The sequence below is a fragment of the Ovis aries genome, chromosome 3 (genome assembly GCF_016772045.2).
Source record: "Ovis aries strain OAR_USU_Benz2616 breed Rambouillet chromosome 3, ARS-UI_Ramb_v3.0, whole genome shotgun sequence".
NCBI lineage: Eukaryota > Metazoa > Chordata > Mammalia > Artiodactyla > Bovidae > Ovis > Ovis aries.
In genome coordinates this window covers 225,627,824-225,645,136 of record NC_056056.1, presented here as the reverse complement: position 1 = coordinate 225,645,136, position 17,313 = coordinate 225,627,824, and the positions used below count along the sequence as shown (strand labels likewise).

Sequence of the window (17,313 nt, the reverse complement as noted above, 5' to 3'; positions counted from 1 at the left end):
CCAGGCGCTCCCCAGGGCTCGGCGTCCTCCTTTGTGCTGCCCTGCAGGACGGGGTGGGGGTGCGGGGAGCCCTTCCTGGGCTGCCGGGCCCAGCCCTGCTCCCCACAGGCATGCAGGTCTGTGACTCGAGAAGAGGAAGCCCTCCTCCACCCATCGCCACACCACCGCACCAGAAACAACAGTGTGAGCTTGGCATCCACCTGCGGACTCTTTATCATTTCATTTCTCAAATGGTCCAAAGCTCGGCAGGCAAACTGCACGGGAACCTTAAGAAAGAGCCAGAAGCATCCTCAGGAATCTTGGGCCAGCTCCCAGCCCCGGGCTGCTGCACAGGGCCTCACCTGCACGGAGCTCCTCTGGCATTAGCAGAGCAGCCGACCACTCAGGGTGGCCCCCTGGGCCCCGCGGCTCAGAGGCACCCCTACATCCCGGACAGGTCTCTGCATAATCCAGCCTGTAGCCAGCAGGCTGACGCGGCCATCAGGACAGCCGTGGGAGCAACCGTCCGGAGGCTGGGACGAGGGCGCTCCTGCCCGCCGCACTCATGGGGCGCTGCTGCACGCCCCAAGGGCCCCATGGAGTGGCTCAGAGCCTGAAACAGGCCCAACCTATACCCTCGGCACCTCTGAAAACTAATCCTGACCCCACACCCTCCTCCAGCTACTACCTCATCCATCTACCCAGCCTATTTCTCTTTTCAAAAAGGACATTTAATTTTAACTCAAAGCAAACTAATCTTTAATAAGCAAGTTAATTTTAAAATTGACTTTTAAATTAAAAAGGCTCTACTTTTCTAGCAGGTGACATGCACACATGCTATAACTACTCAGCATGACCAGGCTCCTGAGGAAGAGCCCCCATCCCCACTCGCAGGCCACACTGCTGAGACGGTCACCACAGCCTCCTGGCACCTTCTCTACTATTCACCTCCATGTTTCCAAATAAAACACAAACAGACATCTTCAGCAACTGCAGACATCACGAACCGACCTCCTGTGTGACGCTGGAGCTCTCACATCATCCGGCCCGTCCGCCCCACTGCCCTCTGCCCGCCTCTATAAGATTAATCACAGCTCTTCGTTAAGTCCCTATCTGGGGCTGCCCTTTTCGTATACACGTGCAAACACTGTCCCACCTGCTTACTTGTGCGTGTCCCTGCCCAGAGCGGCAGGTTTCCTTGTTGCCTTGTTTGTGCTCCCGACTGCCGATCTCCTCCGACTCTGACTGTAAAGCTCTTCCGGTCTCTACTGCTGTGCTGGGACCCTCCACCCAGAAGCACAACCAGCCAGCCGGTCCTCCTGCCCTCCCACTGCTGCCAGCGCCTCAGACCAGACAGCCTCGCTCGGGCAGCATCAGGACCCACTTGAGAGCGAAAGAATCAGAGGAATGGGGTCGCTAACGGCGACGCGGAGATAAGACCAGGCACATCTCAGGAGATGGCCTGACGGGCTCTGACGCGCCACAGTGGCGGCGCCATGCCCCGGCTCCTCCACGAGCAAGCCCCTGCCTCTCTCTGGAGCACTCCAGTCAGGCAGGAGTGCAGACCACAGCCCTGACGCCCCCGCCCTCGTCGGTTCATCTTGCTTTATTTGCCTCCTGAGTCAGCAAAGAGTCTACAGAGGGTCAGAGAGTAACTATTTTAGAAGGCCTATGTTGTCACAGTCAACAGGTCATGGTTTTATCCAACAAGACTTTACTGATGGACAATGAAATGTGAATTTTGCCATTTTCAGGTAAATAAATACAATTTTTTCACTTTTTTCCCAACCATTTTAAAATGTAAAACCATTCTCAGCTGACAGGTACTACAAAAACAGGATCTGACCTCAGGCCGTAACTCCCTAGTCCGTTCTAAGACGTGACCACACATGCCGACCCCAGTGGGACACGTGAGAAGCTGCGGGCACCCTGTCTGCCCTGACTCCCTGTGCCACCAACCCCTGCTCCCGCACGTCCCCAAGTCTGAGTGGGACCCGAGCGGCACCCTCAGAGTCAGAGGCCAGTGCTGGGTCCTTCCTGCCCCCCGAGGCCCCGCCGTTCACACTCCTCTGTCCGCACCCGCACCCAGCCCCAGTCCCAAGTCCTCACTCGGCCCCCTGTCATCTCCTAACGTCATGGCTCTGAGACCAGTTGGGACAACGAAGGGCACAGCGTGTTTCCTCCAGGCAGAAGGCCCCATAGTCCAGCAGCCACGCGCCACCCATCACTGGGGACTGCCCGCCTCGCCAGGCCGAGCGCACGCATCGGCCTCTGTCAGGGCTCAGCTGTTTTCCAGCATTTCCCCAAAACGCTTCCACGTGTTGCACTGCTGCTCGCTACATCCCAGGGTGAGGAATCACACGCGGGGATCCCAGACCTTAAACATCACAGACACAACGCCCACTGGCGGCCCTTCTCACACGTCGGGTGGGGTCAACGTTGAGGGTCAGCCGCTCCCTTCGACAGTGCAGGCCCGGCTGTCCTCAAGCCCCATCCGCTACCCCCTGAGCGCGGCCAGCCCGGTACGCACTTGAAGCGGGCCCTCTCCTCCAGGTCCAGGGCTGGGTCCTGAGTCACGAGGCCCACCAGCTCCTCCATGCTCTGCCGCCGGCACAAGAAGTCCAGCAGCTTCCGGTTCTGGGCCTTGCACTCCTGCAGGATGTCTTCTCCATCCATCAGCTCCCGCAGCGTCACGCCCTCCTTATCCAGCAGCTTGTCAACATGCGACGTGGCGCTCAGGTCAAACTTCCAGAACATGGTGCTGGCCACAGAGCTGCAAGCAGAGAAGAAGGTCACGTCCCCCAGCCTGCACACACCGGCCTCAGCCACCCTGCAGCGAGTCCCACGCCCACGCTGGCCGGCCCGGGCAGCAGGGGGTGCCTCCATGGGCCACCCCCGCCGCCTCCCCTCGTCGGAGCTCCTGCTCACAGCCCCAGGCCCGAGGCCACAGAGGCCTGTCCCCGTGTCAGACAGCGAATACCCCTCCACCCAGAGAGTTCACGACTCACAAACCTCCTCCCAGTGTCCCCCTCCCTCCTTAATCAACACTGCCCACCTCTCCCCAGATGTCTCCGAATCATGTACATTTTTAATTTTCTGTACACTATCTTCGAAAAAGCTTTCTGGTTGAGGAGAGACGGCCCCTCCTGTGCAGCCAACTCTTAGAGCAGCAGAGCGTTTCCGGGAGCACATCTCCAGCCTGCAGGCTGACCCCCCAGGGCTCCCCGCTGCTGCGGGCCCATAGGCCAGGAGACCCCTTCCTCTGCTTTCATCACCCCAGCGCCAGGGACCAGGGGCCAGGCGAGCAGAAGCCGCCCACAGAGCTGAAAGCCCGCCAAAAGTGTCCAAGCAAGCTGGCCCCAAGCTGCCCCCTGCCCAGCCTCGCCTTTCACGCGGAAGCCACACAAGGGCCGCAGCCTCGGCCCCCACTCCTGCCGCTGCTGCCCCCTGACCCCGGGCTTCCCTACTCGGCCCCGCTGAGGTCGGGGCCGCCCGTCTCCAGGACCCAGGAGGGCAACAAGCTTCGCTCTCCTGTCTCTCCGCCGCTGCCCCCACCTCCCTGCCCCCGGCCCGTCCCTTGCTGGGTGGCCAGGGCTGCCCCTGATGCCCCGCCTCCGCCTGCACACCGAGGCTCTACACTCCCCACCTTGGGCCCCTCACCCAGCAGCCCTCAGGCCGCAGCCCCACCCTGTCTCCAGGCCTGGCTCTCTGTGCCTGGACTATACAAGGTCTGGCCACTCACCGAGTCCCTGTGGCAGTCTGTGAGCCTAGGCTGGTTTGCAGCAAAGTTTTCTGTGTTAGATACAAAATGGAAAACCTAAGCCTGTACTTTTTAAACATTCAACAATCATTTATCTTTGCGTTGTTGCACTGGGTCTCGGCTGCCTTTCTCTAGTTGCCGGGAGCAGCACTACGCTCCCTTCCCGCCTCCTGCCTCTTCCCTCTGCGGTGTGCCAGCCGCCGCGCGCCGTCGAGAGAGCAGGCTCAGCGGCTGTGTTAGGCTCAGCTGCTCTTCCACAGGTGGGACATTCCCGGACTAGGGATCAACCCTGCAGACCCCGCACTGGCAGGCGGACTCTCATCCACTGTACCACTGGGCAAGTCCTCAAAGTCTGTATCTTTAACCAAGTTAAACCTCTATTTGAGATTACGAATCTTTTCAGTGTTAAATCACTATCCACAAAATCATGATAACAGACGGGGGATCTATCTGATCTAATATTTTTATTTGGAAGAGAAAGGACTCCCCACACGACAGGAAGCCCTAGTTTGTGTGTGTGAAGCCCACCTCTCAGAACCCCATGACACCGGCCCCTCAGCTGTCCAGCCACGCCCTCCACAGCCTCTTGTCTTTGCTGCATTAAACTCCCTTTCCCGAAACACAGACATCTTCATGGTCCTCTCACGTCGGCGTTAAAGCCTGTCTGGCCCCAAATGCCCACCACTCACCAGGGCACTGTCCTCAGTGTGCCTCCACGTCCTCTGGGGACTCCCTGCTGCCCCCCAACTCCACCCTTGCCACAAGTGTGCCATCTCTCTGCCAACACAAAGCGTGCTCTGCCCTCACCCTCTGCACACGCTCCTGTGCTCGGGCCCCTCACTGACGAAGATCCCAGGCGCCCGCCAGACTCAGGTGCAGGCCACTGGGACATTCAGGGCAGGGGCTCCACGAGCTGAGTGAGTGAGTGACGTCGCCCAGTCGTGTCCGACTCTCTGCAACCCCATGGACTGCAGCCTACCAGGCTCCTCTGTCCATGGGATTTTCCAGGCAAGAGTACTGGAGTGGATTGCCATTTCCTTCTCCAGGGGATCTTCCCGACCCAGGGATCGAACCTGGGTCTCCTGCATTGTAGACAGACGCTTTACCGTCTGAGCCACTAGGGAAATCTCTGCACTCAATTTCCATCTAGGTCCTAACATCTTCCTTATTTCTCTTGTGAGGAGTGCAGATGGGTATCTGCGGTGTTAGTGACAGATTCTAGGGGACGAGAAAAAACGATTACTAGACGGGCCTTCAGGACAAGATTGCTGCCCCCCCCACACAGCAGGTGCCCTCTCTTCTGAAGCCCTACAGAATGACCTGTGCACCTGGATAACACACAATCCAGGGAAGGAGACCCCCACCTAACCAGGGCTTTTTTCCAAACAAGAACTTGCCAAGCAGGGCAGCTAGAGGTGGTCTCTCTGTGTCCTGTGTCCTGAAGTCAGCTTGTCCCACATGAACACAGCACACCATTCTCCTAGTTCATACTGGCTACATCCTGCAACTTCCTTTTATATATCTGTAAAACATACCTGTATCTTCATATTTAAAGTGTTTCTTTTCTAAACAGCACATAGTTGATATGGTCTTGCTTTGTTATTCTGTTATTCTTTGCCTTTTAATTAAAGTACTTAGATTATTTAACGTAACATGGTTGGGTTTAAGTAATTTGAAAAAAATATAACACACTTCTATGACCAAAAAAAGACTCTCAATAAATTAGGAATAGAAGGGAGCTTCCTGAACCTGATTAAGGGCATCTACTAAAACCCTACAGCTATCAGCACACTTAATGCGCTGAAGAGACTGAATGTTTTCCTCCTGAGACTGGAGTAAGAAACTAAGCTCTTCTATTCGAGATTCTAGTGAAGACCTGCTCCATCCACGGCAGTGCCAGACGACAGGGGAAACACATGCAGGTCAAAAAAGAGTAAGCAAGACTGCCCGCACTCACAGATGACACGACTGTGTAAGCAGAGACGCCTAGAAATCTGTATGGAAAAGAGCCACTAGGATTAATGAGAGTGAGCCTCGCTAGCTTACCAGTTACAAGGCCAATATCCAAAAAGGAGCCGTGTCTCAGCATACAAGCAATACACAGCTGTCAACGTCTGCTGTGCCGTGCTTAGTCGCTCAGCCGTGTCCGACTCTTGGCAGCCCCGTGGACTGCGCCCCGCCAGGCTCCTCTGTCCATGGGGTTCTCCAGGCAAGAATACTGGAGTGGGCTGCCAGGCCCTCCTCCAGGGGATCTTCCCCACCCAGGGATGGAACCCAGGTCTCCTGCACTGCAGGCAGATTCTTCACCAGCTGAGCCACCAGGGAAGACCCTGTTAAGACACGGGTCTTTTTTCTTAAACTGGTTTACTGATTCAATGCAATCCCAAATAAATTCTAGCAGATTTTTAAAAATAGAAATGGACAAGTTGAAACTAAAATGTATATGGGGAAAAAACCCAGGAGAACCAAAGCAATTTTGAAAGGAGAGAACAAAGTTGGAGTGCTAACAGCGCCTGATTTTAAGGCTTCCTATAAAGTGAGATTACTCAGGAGAGTGTGGGTCTAGTGGTTCAGCAGAACAGAACAGAGAGACCATATGAAGACCAACACACACACGGCCACCTGACTTCAACTAAGTGCACCACAGCAATTTAATGGGGAAAGGATAATCCTTTTTAACAAACAGCTCTGGAAAGTTGAGTATCTATATATAAATCAGACCTCAACCCTTACCTCACATCATCCACGGATCACAGAGTTAACCATAAACACCAACACTAAAATCTTTAGAAGAAAATTTAAGGAAAAAATATTTGTAAATTTGCGATAGATAAGACACAAGGAAAAGCAAACTGTTATTATTATTATTTATTTATTTATTTTTGCTCAGAAAGCAGGAGAAGACACGCTTACGGAAGGAAACAAAATGGTTGGCTGCCACTGCCCTGGCACCTTCGGAAAACAGCAGCAGTGCTCCAGAGCAGCATGAGCACACAAGCGAGAGGCCTGAGAAGCAGCAAAAGCCCCAGGAGGCTCCTCAGGCGCACAGGAGGGAAGACCCAGACGTCTCCTCTCCAAGCCCAAGAAAAAGAAATCTTTTTCCAAGAAGCAGCTGGTTGGTAGTGATCTTGAAGAGACAGCTAGCACTGTAAATCTTCCCAAAAGGAAGAACTCTTTCCCCAAAGGAGAACCAGACAGTGACCCTGAAGAGTCAGGAAACAAGAGTGATCCCAAGAAAAAGAGGACATTCTCTCCCAAAGAGAAGCCACTCAGCAGTGGGCCTGAAGAGGCTGCTACAGCGAGAGCTGCGGCTGCAAGAAAAAGCAACAGCTCTGAGAGCCATCCCAGGAGAATCAGAGCAGACGTTTCCCTAGCGGCCATAAGGCAGAGATGGTTTCCAACCCACCCCCACAGCCCAATAAAAAGAAAACACCCGATAAACAGGACTTTATCAAAATTGAAAACTTCTGCTCTTTAAATGATATCATTAAGAAAATACACAGGTAAATCACAGAAAGGGAGAAAGCATTTGTTCTCTATATCTGATAAAGCATTCTTTTTTAAAAAAATAATTTTATTGCTTTTCATTTTTGGCTGTGCTGGGTCTTCACTGCTGTGCGGCGTTTCTCTACTTGTGGAGAGCAGAGGTGTGCAGGCTTCCCACCGTGGGGGCCCCGCTCGCTGCAGAGCAGGGGCTCTGGGGTGCTGGGCTCAGCGCTACGGCTCCAGGGCTCTGCAGTCTGGCGCAACAGCTGCGGTGCACGGGCTGAGTTACTCCGCAGCAGAGGGCTCTGCCCGGACCAGGGATAGAACCCATGTCTCCTGCAGTAGCAAGCAAATTCTTTATCACCAAGCCACAAGTCTCTGACAAAGCATTCTTAACGAGATAACGTGAAGAACTTTTAGAAAGCAGTAATATGAAAAATACTCAACTAAAAACCGGACAGGGCCTTCCCTGGTGGTCCAGTGGGTTAGACTCTGTGCTCACAGCGCAGGGGCCTGGGTCTGGTCCCTGAACAGGGAGCTAGATCCCACACACTGCAACTAAGGGTTCACCCGCTGCAACGAAGACTAGTAAAAATGTGTTTTTTTTAAATGGACAGAAGATCTGGACACTTTGCAAAAAAAGATTTAAAAATAGCCAATAAGCACATGGAAAACTATCACCACTGTTGCCAGGAAACGTACGCTAAGGGGCGCCACTCGAACAGCTGAGATTAAAATGCTGCCAACACCACATGTGCACGGATGCAGGGCAGGAACTCCCACACTGTGAGCAGGACTGTAAAATGGCACGACCGCCCTGGAGAATTCTTTGCCAGTTTCTTATAAAGTTAAGCATCCACTTACCATGTGACCCAGCAATTCCAATCCCAGGTATTAACTTTAGAGAAATGCAACCATAAATCCAAACAAAGACTCGTTGTAAACAAGGTTCCCAAATGCCTCATTCACAGCAGCCAAACACTGGACGCAGCCCAAATACCGCTGACAGGTGAGAGGCAAACAATGCCCCTCCCACAACGGAAGACCGCTCAGCGAGAGGGGCAAGCGCCTCCGTGAGGACAGATGGAGCGAAGCGCCCTGGGAGGGAAGAAGCTGGGCACGAAAAAGCTAAGCTGAATGATTCCATTCATATGCGACTTTAAGCACAGCAACCGAGCCCACGGTGCCGGGAGACAAGCGGCTGCTCAGGGTCACAGGCTACAGGCGACAGCAACAAGACGGAGCTGTGGGGGTGATGTCAAGATACTCTGCTTCTTGACCGTGGCGGCATATTTATTAAAACCCACAGAACTACAAACATAACATGGGTCCATTTGCTGTACGTAAATTATACCTCATATAATATTATTATCACTTTTTTTTTTTTGGCTGCACAGCACAGCACGCAGAATCTTAGTTTCCTGACCGAGGATCGAACCAGCGTCCCCTACAGCAGAAGCACGAAGTCCCAAGCAACGGAGCACCAAGCACACCATGAGCACCCTCAGTGTCATGGCTTGTAATATTATTACATAGTGCTTCTGTGATATTATTACATAATGCTTCTGTGATATAATTACATAGTGTTCTGTGATATTAATGTTTCTGTGATATTATTACATAATGTTTCTGTGATATTGTTACATAATGTTTCTGTGATATTGTTTTTTTTTTGTAGTATTCTTAACAGTGGTTAAGAACCTCTTACACTGTTGGTGGGAATGCAAACTAGTACAGCCACTATGGAGAACAGTGTGGAAATTCCTTAAAAACTGGAAATAGAACTGCCTTATGACCCAGCAATCCCCCTGCTGGGCATACACACCGAGGAAACCAGAATTGAAAGAGACACGTGCGCCCCAATGTTCATCGCAGCACTGTTTATAATAGCCAGGACATGGAAACAACCTAGATGTCCATCAGCAGATGAATGGATAAGAAAGCTGTGGTACACATACACAATGGAGTATTACTCAGCCGTTAAAAAGAACTCATTTGAATCAGTTCTAATGAGGTGGATGAAACTCGAGCTGATTATACAGAATGAAGTTAGCCAGAAAGAAAAACACCAATACAGTATACTAACACATATATATGGAAGTTAGAAAGATGGTAACGATAACTCTGTATGCAAGACAGCAAAAGAGACACAGGTGTATACAACAGTCTTTTGGACTCTGGGAGCGGGCAAGGGTGGGATGATTTTGGAGAATGGCATTGAAACATGTATGTTATCATATGTGAAACGAATCACCAGTCCAGGTTCCATGCATGAGACAGGGTGCTGGGGGCTGGTGCACTGGGACAACCCAGAGGGCTGGGATGGGGAGGGGGTGGGAGGGGGTTCAGGATGGGGAACACGTGTACACCCGTGGTGGATTCATGTCAGTGTATGGCAAAACCAATATAATATTGTAAAGTAATGAGCCTCCAATTAAAATTAATACATTTATATTACCAAAAAAAGGCGGGGGGAGAAAGGAAAAAAAAAAAGAACCTGCCTGACAATACAGAAGATACAGGTTCAATCCCTGATCTGGGAAGACCCCACGTGCTGCGGGGCACAGCTACTGTGCCCGCGTGCTGCCGTGAACGAAGCCCTGCACCCAGAGCCCAGGCACGCAGCGCGAGGAGCCGCTGTGAGCCACCGTGAGCCGCCGAGCACGCAGAGCGCTGCCCCCGCCCGCGCCACCGGGAGAAAGGCCAGGCGCAGCCATGCACAGCCAGCACTGCGCGCAACAGCAGAGAGGCCCAGAAACCGTTAAAACAAAGACTGAAGGCAAACAGCCACTGACGAAACAGCCATAAAGCTGAGCGCAAGATTTAGAAAGGATTCATAAATTGGAGAGGCTCACTATGAAATAATCTGCAATTTACAAAAACATCTACAGGATTTCAGTAACAACAACAAAGCAGGAGACAGTCTCCCCCAGGGCCCCTTCCGCCTCTCCGCCTGCAGCCTGACCTCAGCCTCAGGCATATCCCACAGGTCTTCTTCACGGAGGCAGAAACCACCTACCACTCCCACCCAGAATCGCTACAAAACTGCTACTAAAACAAGCTTTGCATTATCCAGTAACATGATAAGGAACCCTAACATATCCTTTTTCCAAAACACTGTGTATTCACTTTGGGCTGTGCTGGGTCTCGCCTGCTGCACAGGCCCCTCTCTACGTGCAGTGAGCAGGGGCTGCGCCTCAGCGCGGCGTGCGGGCTCCTCACTGTGGTGGCCTCTCTCCTGCGGTGCACAGGCTCCCGGGCACGAGGGCTTCACAGGCGCAGCTCCCGCTCTGACCAGAGGCCCAGGGGAGCGGCACACAATCTTAGCTGTTCCAAGGCACATGGGATCTTCCCAGATCAGGGATCAAAACTGTGTCTCCTGCATTGGCAGGCAGACTCTTTACCACTGAGTCACCAGGGAAGCCCAAGAATCCTAACATATCCTTCAATCACTACTCACATTTTTAAATAAAATAGAGCAGAGGTCAGAATTTGGGGGCATGTCAATCAGGAGAGGAGCGTGTTAGGACAGTCGTCGTACTGAAGGAAAGCAAAGATCCTGTGACACTTGAAAAGTCAAACACCCATGGCAAAAGGTCTTAAGTTCAAGAAGGCCTCACACACACACGCACAAAATAGAATGTGTGACTTTTAATCAGGAGTGAAACAAAAATGATCTATCTGACGGAAAATAGAAAAGGAGATATAAAAACAGGGAGGTACCAGTAAAGGGAAATGTGAAACAAAATGGCAGAAAGTAACACTGACAGACAGCACTGTAAACCAGCTGTGCTTCAATAAAAGTGAATTTTAAAAAAGAAATTAGTACTAATAATTTTAATAGTAGTATAGTATATGGACAATCAATGCAAAAGAATTTTCTCAGATTTAATTTTTAGAAACAACCTCCAACAAAAGACACACTTTAGGGGCCTTCCCTGGTGGTCCAGTGGTCACGAGACCTGCCTGCAAATCCAGGCGACACAGGTTCGATCCCTGGTCCAAGACCCCACAGGCCACAAAGCAACTAAGCCTGCACACCAGAACTTCGGAGCCTGTGCTCCACAATGAGAAGAGCCGCTGCGATGAGAAGACTGCCCACCCCGACTGGAGAGGAGTCCCTCCTCATCACAAACAGAGAAAGCCCATGGGCGGCAACGAAGACCCAATGCAGCCAAAAATGAATAACTTTAAAAACCGATTTTTTAAAGAAAAAGCTCACCTTTGCCCATCTCACCTATGACATATAAACCAGCACTGTGAGTAGAAATAAAACTGAATTACTCTCTAAGTCACTCACTTAGACTGACCATCACCTCACTGGCCCACATCGGGACAGCTCTAGGTCATTCAACCAAAAATCTCTGTGTAATAACATTCCTGAGCTTTGGTGGCTACCAAGTACTTTAAGAAACGGGTCATCTCATCAGCAGCATCCGTGAAGAGTTCACAGTGACAGCACCAGTTTAGGTGACCTCATCTCACCGCCCAAGGAACTGGTATAAACTGGTTCCAGAACCGTCACTCAGGTAACAGCTGCACACTTCTTATCCACACACTTCTTGTATCCCGACAACTCTGTGCTGCCCTCCAAAGAGATGCTGGCATCTTCTTACCGGGCCCTTGCCTACCAGAAGGCTAACTTTCCTTCCCAAGATGACCCAGAGGCCCGCCACTGACAGCTCATCCTTAGAACAAGGCACTGGCTCATGACTGTGGCTCAGATCATGAGCTCCTTATGGCAAAATTCAGACTTAAAACTGAAGAAAGTAGAGAAAACCACTAGGCCATTCAGCTATGAACTAAATCAAATTCCTTAGGATTATACAGTGGAAGTGGCAAATGGATTCAAGGGATGAGATCTGATCGACAGAGCGCCTGAAGAACTATGGACGGAGGTTCGTAACACGGTACAGGAGGTGGTGACCAAAACCATCCCCAATAAAAAGAAATGCAACAAGGCAACATGGCTGTCTGAGGAGGCCTTACCAACAGCTGAGGAAAGAAGAGAAGCGAAAGGAAAGGGAGAAAAAGAAAGATATACCCATCTAAACCCAGAGTTCCAACAGCAAAGAGAGAAGAAAGCCTTCTCTTCCCTGATGGCTCAAACAGTAAAATATCTGCCTGCAACGCAGGAAACCTGGGTTTGATCCCTGGGTCAAGAAGATCCCCTGGAGAAGGTGGCTACCCACTCCAGGGGAGAATCCCATGGACAGAGGAACCTGGTAGGCTACAGTTCATGGGGTCGCAAAGAGTCGGCCGCAACTGAGAGACTAACACTTTCACTTTTACTTTCAGTGAACAGTGCAGAGAGACAGAGAAAAACAACAGGATGCGAAAGACTAGAGAGCTTTTCAAGGGAATCAGAGAGACCATGGGAACAGTCCACGCAAAAATGGGCACAATAAAGGACAGAAACGCTATGGACCTAACAGAAGCAGAAGATACTAAGCAGAGGTAGGAAAAACACACAAAAGAACTCTACGAAAAAGATCTTCATGACCTGGATAACCAGGATGGTGTGATCACTCACCTAGAGCCAGACACTCTGGAGTGTGAAGTCAAGCGGGCCTTAGCAAGCATCACTACCATAGCAACCAAACTAGCGGAGGTGACAAGATTCCAGCTGAGCTATTTCAAATCCTAAATGATGATGCTATTAAAGTGCTGCACTCAATATACCAGCAAATTTGGAAAAGTCTGTAGTGGCCACAAGACTGGAAAAGGTCGGCTTTCATTCCAATCCCAAAGAAGGGCAATGCCAAAGAATGCTCAAACTACCACACAACTGCGTTCATTTCACATGCTAGCAAACTAATGCCCAATATCCTTCAAGCGAACCTTCAACAGCACACGAACTGAGAACTTTCAGAAGTACAAGCTGAATTCAGAAAAGGCAAGAGGAACCAGAGATGAAATTGACAACATCTGCTGGATCACAGAAAAAGCAAAAGAATTCCAGAAAAACATCTACTTCTGCTCCACTGACTATACTAAAGCCTTTGACTATGTTGGTCACCACCAACTATGGAAAATTCTTAAAAAGATGGGAATACTAGACCACCTTACCCGCCTCCTGAGAAGCCCACAGAAGCAAAGAGAACAAGAAGCAAAACTTGGAACCGGACATGAAACACTGGACTGGTTCAAAATTCGAAATGAGTGCAAGGCTATATACTGTCAGCCTGCTTATTTAATTTATATGCAGAGTACATCATGCAAAATGCCTGGCTGGATGAAGCACAAGCTGGAATCAAGACTGCCAGGAGAAATATCAGTAACCTCAGGTATGCAGATGACAACACCCTTATGGCAGAAAGTGAAGAAGAACTGAAGAGCCTCTTGATGAAAATTAAAGAGGAGAGTGAAAAAGCTGGCTTAAAACTCAACATTCAAAAAACTAAGATCATGACATCCAGTCCCATCACCTCATGGCAAATAGATAGGGAAAAAAATGGAAACAGTGACAGACTTTGTTTTCTTGAGCTCCAAAATCACTGCAGATGGTGACTGCAGCCATGAAATTAAAAGCTATGCTTGCACCTGGAAGAAAAGCTATGCCACACCTAGATAGCGTATTAAAAAGCAGAAACATCACTTTGCCAACAAAGGTCTGTATAGTCAAAGCTATGGTTTTTCTAGTAGCCATGTATGGATGTGAGAGCTGGACTATAAAGAAAGTGGGGCACCAAAGAATTGATGCTTTCAAACTGGTGCTGGAGAAGATTCCAGACAGACCCTTGGACAGCAAGATCAAACCAGTCAATCCTAAAGGAAATCAACCCTGAATATTAATTGGAAGGACTAACACTGAAGCTCCAATACTTTGGCCACCTGATGGAAAGAGCTGACTCACTGGAAAAAACTCTGATGCTGGGAAAGATTGAGGACAGGAGAATAAAGGGATGGCAGCGGATGAGACGGTTGGATGGCATCACCAACTCGATGGACACGAGTTTGAGCAAACTGGGAGATAGTGAAGGGCAAGAAAGCCTGGCGTGTTGCCGTTCACGGAGTCGCAAGGAGTCGGGCATGACTGAGCAACTGAACAACACCTGGCTTGTGACGCGGCGTGGTGACTCGAGGTATCTCTGGTTATACCTGAGCTCCAATGCTCTACAAGCATTCCTGTCATATCCTGACAACACCCTCCAGTCTCTCGGGAATGCCAAGCAAAGGACTGCCATTACCTTCCAGACTCTCATCCAAGAGCCAAAAGAGGAACTTCAAGTGCTGCTGCTGCCCTTTTTCTAGTCAGTACGACCATCAGACAGAAGGCAGCTTCCAAAGAGAAACGCTGCCCGTGCGACCACGCAGTTCCATGAGCAGAGCCCTTGAGAAGCGGACATTCTGTGGCAGAGACTGTTGCTAAGGGAAAAGGCGGCTCCGGCCACAGGGCAGTCTCAAGCGCTGGCTCTGCTGGGTGACCCGGCCTCTTGTGTGTCAGGTCCTCACCTGAAAACTGGGACAAGGAGCCCCTCCACAGAGGGCCACTGTGAGGGCGACTCGAGCTGCCCTCTGGGTGAGGAGCCCGGAACAGGACTGGCACAGCCTCTCCTCAGAGGTACCGATGGCAGAGAGGAGGAGACAGAGACACAGGCACCGTGCCGCCGAGGCTGGGCTCAGCGGTGGCCGGGGTGGGCACAGCTTGCTCGAGGCAGCGGAGCAGCGCCTCTCCCGGAGCCGGCTTCAGTGGCGTCACACTGGTAGCTGGAGGTGGGCATGAGGGGAGCTCTGCACTGCGGAATCAACAGACGCTGTAAGCGAGGAGGATTCTGACTCTCCCAGAGAGTCAGTAGGTAAACATTTCTCAACACACCGCGGAAACCTCACTGGTCTGGAAAAAAATGACAACGCAAGTCCATGGAGAGCAGCGGATACCTGCGCAATCCATCAGTCCACAAGCAAGAGCACGTCCATACTGGACACAGTCCGCGAGGGGCGGCAGGAGGGAGACCCAGAGAAAGGGGGTGGCTGGCAGGAACCGACGAACAGAAGTCTAAACTCAGAAGTGAAAGAAGAAATAGCCACAAGCATGAAGGTAAGTTTAAATGATTACCAAGAATAGTTTACCTAAGACTACGCTGAACCATCTGGACTCTGGAAATCCAGTCAAAGCCCTGTCAGATGCAGAACTGGCCAGAACCGGCCTCCAGAAGAGGGTGAACACGAGTCTGAGCAAACTCCGGGAGACAGTGAAGGACAGGGAAGCCCAGTGTGCTGCAGCCGCGGTTCAGAGGAGTCGGACATGACTTAGAGACCAAAGAACAAGTCTCTTCCGACTTCTGAAGAGATAGCTTAATTTACTTTTAAAGTTTTATTTATTTACTTAGCTGGCTGCGATGGTCTTAGCTGCGGCACTCGGAATCTTGGCTGCATCGTGAGGGATCTTCCATCACAGCGCGCGGATTCTCAGCGCAGTGAGCAGACGCTCGCCACAGTGCACGGGCTTACTTGCTCCGCAGCATGCGGGATCTTTGTCCCAGACCAGGGACTGAACATCTGTCCCCTGTATTGCATGGTGGATTCTTGCCCACTGGACAAGCAGGGAAGTCCTCTTAGCCCGATTTCTAAAGCACTGAAGCACTCACAAGAAGTCATAACTACTGTAATTCATCCACCATCTAACTGGACTGCAATGGGAGAGCCTTTCAGGCGCTTCTGCTCCTGTGGAGGCACGAGCCCTTCCCTCCCTTTCCGGCGCCTGCACGGACCGTGCTCTGACGGTGGCCACACTCACACCTAAGCCCGAGCCGCCTGCTCCGCACGAGTGACTCACCGCACGGCACGCACGAGTGACTCACCACACGGCACACACGACTGGCTGTTTTATCTGGATCACACTCTGGCTTGGAGAATCCGAGTCACTTTCCTGCAGCACAGCACCTCAACACCAGACACACAAGGGCCGAAGAAACCCCGAAAGTCAGGAGACCGCACACACGTCTTCAAAACTGAAAGTTTATTGCCATCCATCCTCGAATGTCTCCTCATACCGTCTATATGCATATACCACACAGTTAACGAGAATCAAAAACAGTTCTTACCTTCTGTGGAAACTCCTCGTTTAAATTTTATATTTAGGCAAAATATAAAAACATTTGGGACTTTTTCTTGGAGTATATGCAACTTTAAGAAAAAATTTTTCATTCAGTAGATGTAGAATCTCTTCACCTGAAAAATAAGAGAGGGGAAAAAAAACTTAAGTTCTACGTCTTTAAAGTCAACTCTCCAAAATGATAGAGGAAAAAAAAACAGAAGTCATTACCTTAACCGAGAATTCAGATTATCAGAACAATTTGTGGCCAAGGGTCTAAAACTCCCCTGTCCTTGCTTGCTCTGCGAGACTGGTGCCAGTGCCACACGCCCACCCCCAGCTGGGCAGCCAGCTGATGGGATGGCCGGGGCGCAGGGCTGAGCAGGCCTCTGCGGAGCTGTCCAGGGCCACGCCCGCACTACCAACCCCAACAAACACACATCCTGATCACAAGACGCCTAGACAACGCCCCTCACAATTCCAGAAAAAAGGGGCTCCAAAGGGTTCCAGGTGGGACTGCTAGACACCATTTCCAAACGTCAGCAGCACTCCTCGGAGAAAATCCTGACTTCAAGGTGTGCACCAAAACCGTGGACCAAGAGCGCCCTGGACTGTTCACTCTGTATTTGCACGAAAGTCATGATTTCACCATCTGAAAAGCATGCTTACACAACAAGGAGGGATGGCCGCTCTAGAATATAACAGCCTTAAGAGACTGGTTCATCAAATACAATACTTAAGTCTTGTTCGGGTCCAATTAAGATGAACCCAGTTGAAGAGTGCGCTTTTGACGCTATTGGGGAAATCTAAACACAGACTGGTACCAGCACTAAGGAATTAACGCAAATCTCTCAGTTGTAAAAATAACATGGTTACTTTGTTTTTAAAAACAAAAACCTCCCTTATCTGGCAGAAAAAATGAAGTATTCATGAGTGAAATGACATTATTTTTGGATTACTTTTAAAACACTTTACCGAAACACAAGAGCCAAACAAATTTTAAAGGTGTGAGAGAGAAGAACACCACCAACAAAAAAAAACTGGCAAAGTG

General features: G+C 50.6%; 1 protein-coding gene across 6 annotated transcripts in view; it reads right to left on the bottom strand.

The window, feature by feature from the left end:
- The window catches only part of PPP6R2 (protein phosphatase 6 regulatory subunit 2), a 63,441-nt gene that overhangs the window by 32,380 nt on the left and 13,748 nt on the right, over window positions 1–17,313 (bottom strand). For 4 of the 6 annotated variants that reach the window (XM_042247959.1, XM_060414319.1, XM_027968276.2 and 1 more), the window contains 2 exons: window positions 16,273–16,399; window positions 2,510–2,752 (listed from right to left, as the gene is read on the bottom strand). In XM_042247959.1, the coding sequence (XP_042103893.1) occupies window positions 2,510–2,736 (227 nt within the window). In that variant the 5' untranslated portion in view covers window positions 2,737–2,752; window positions 16,273–16,399. Of the gene's footprint in view, window positions 1–2,509; window positions 2,753–3,721; window positions 3,772–16,272; window positions 16,400–17,313 lie in introns of all 6 variants that reach the window. The other 2 variants (XM_060414320.1, XM_060414321.1) reach the window with 2 other exon arrangements.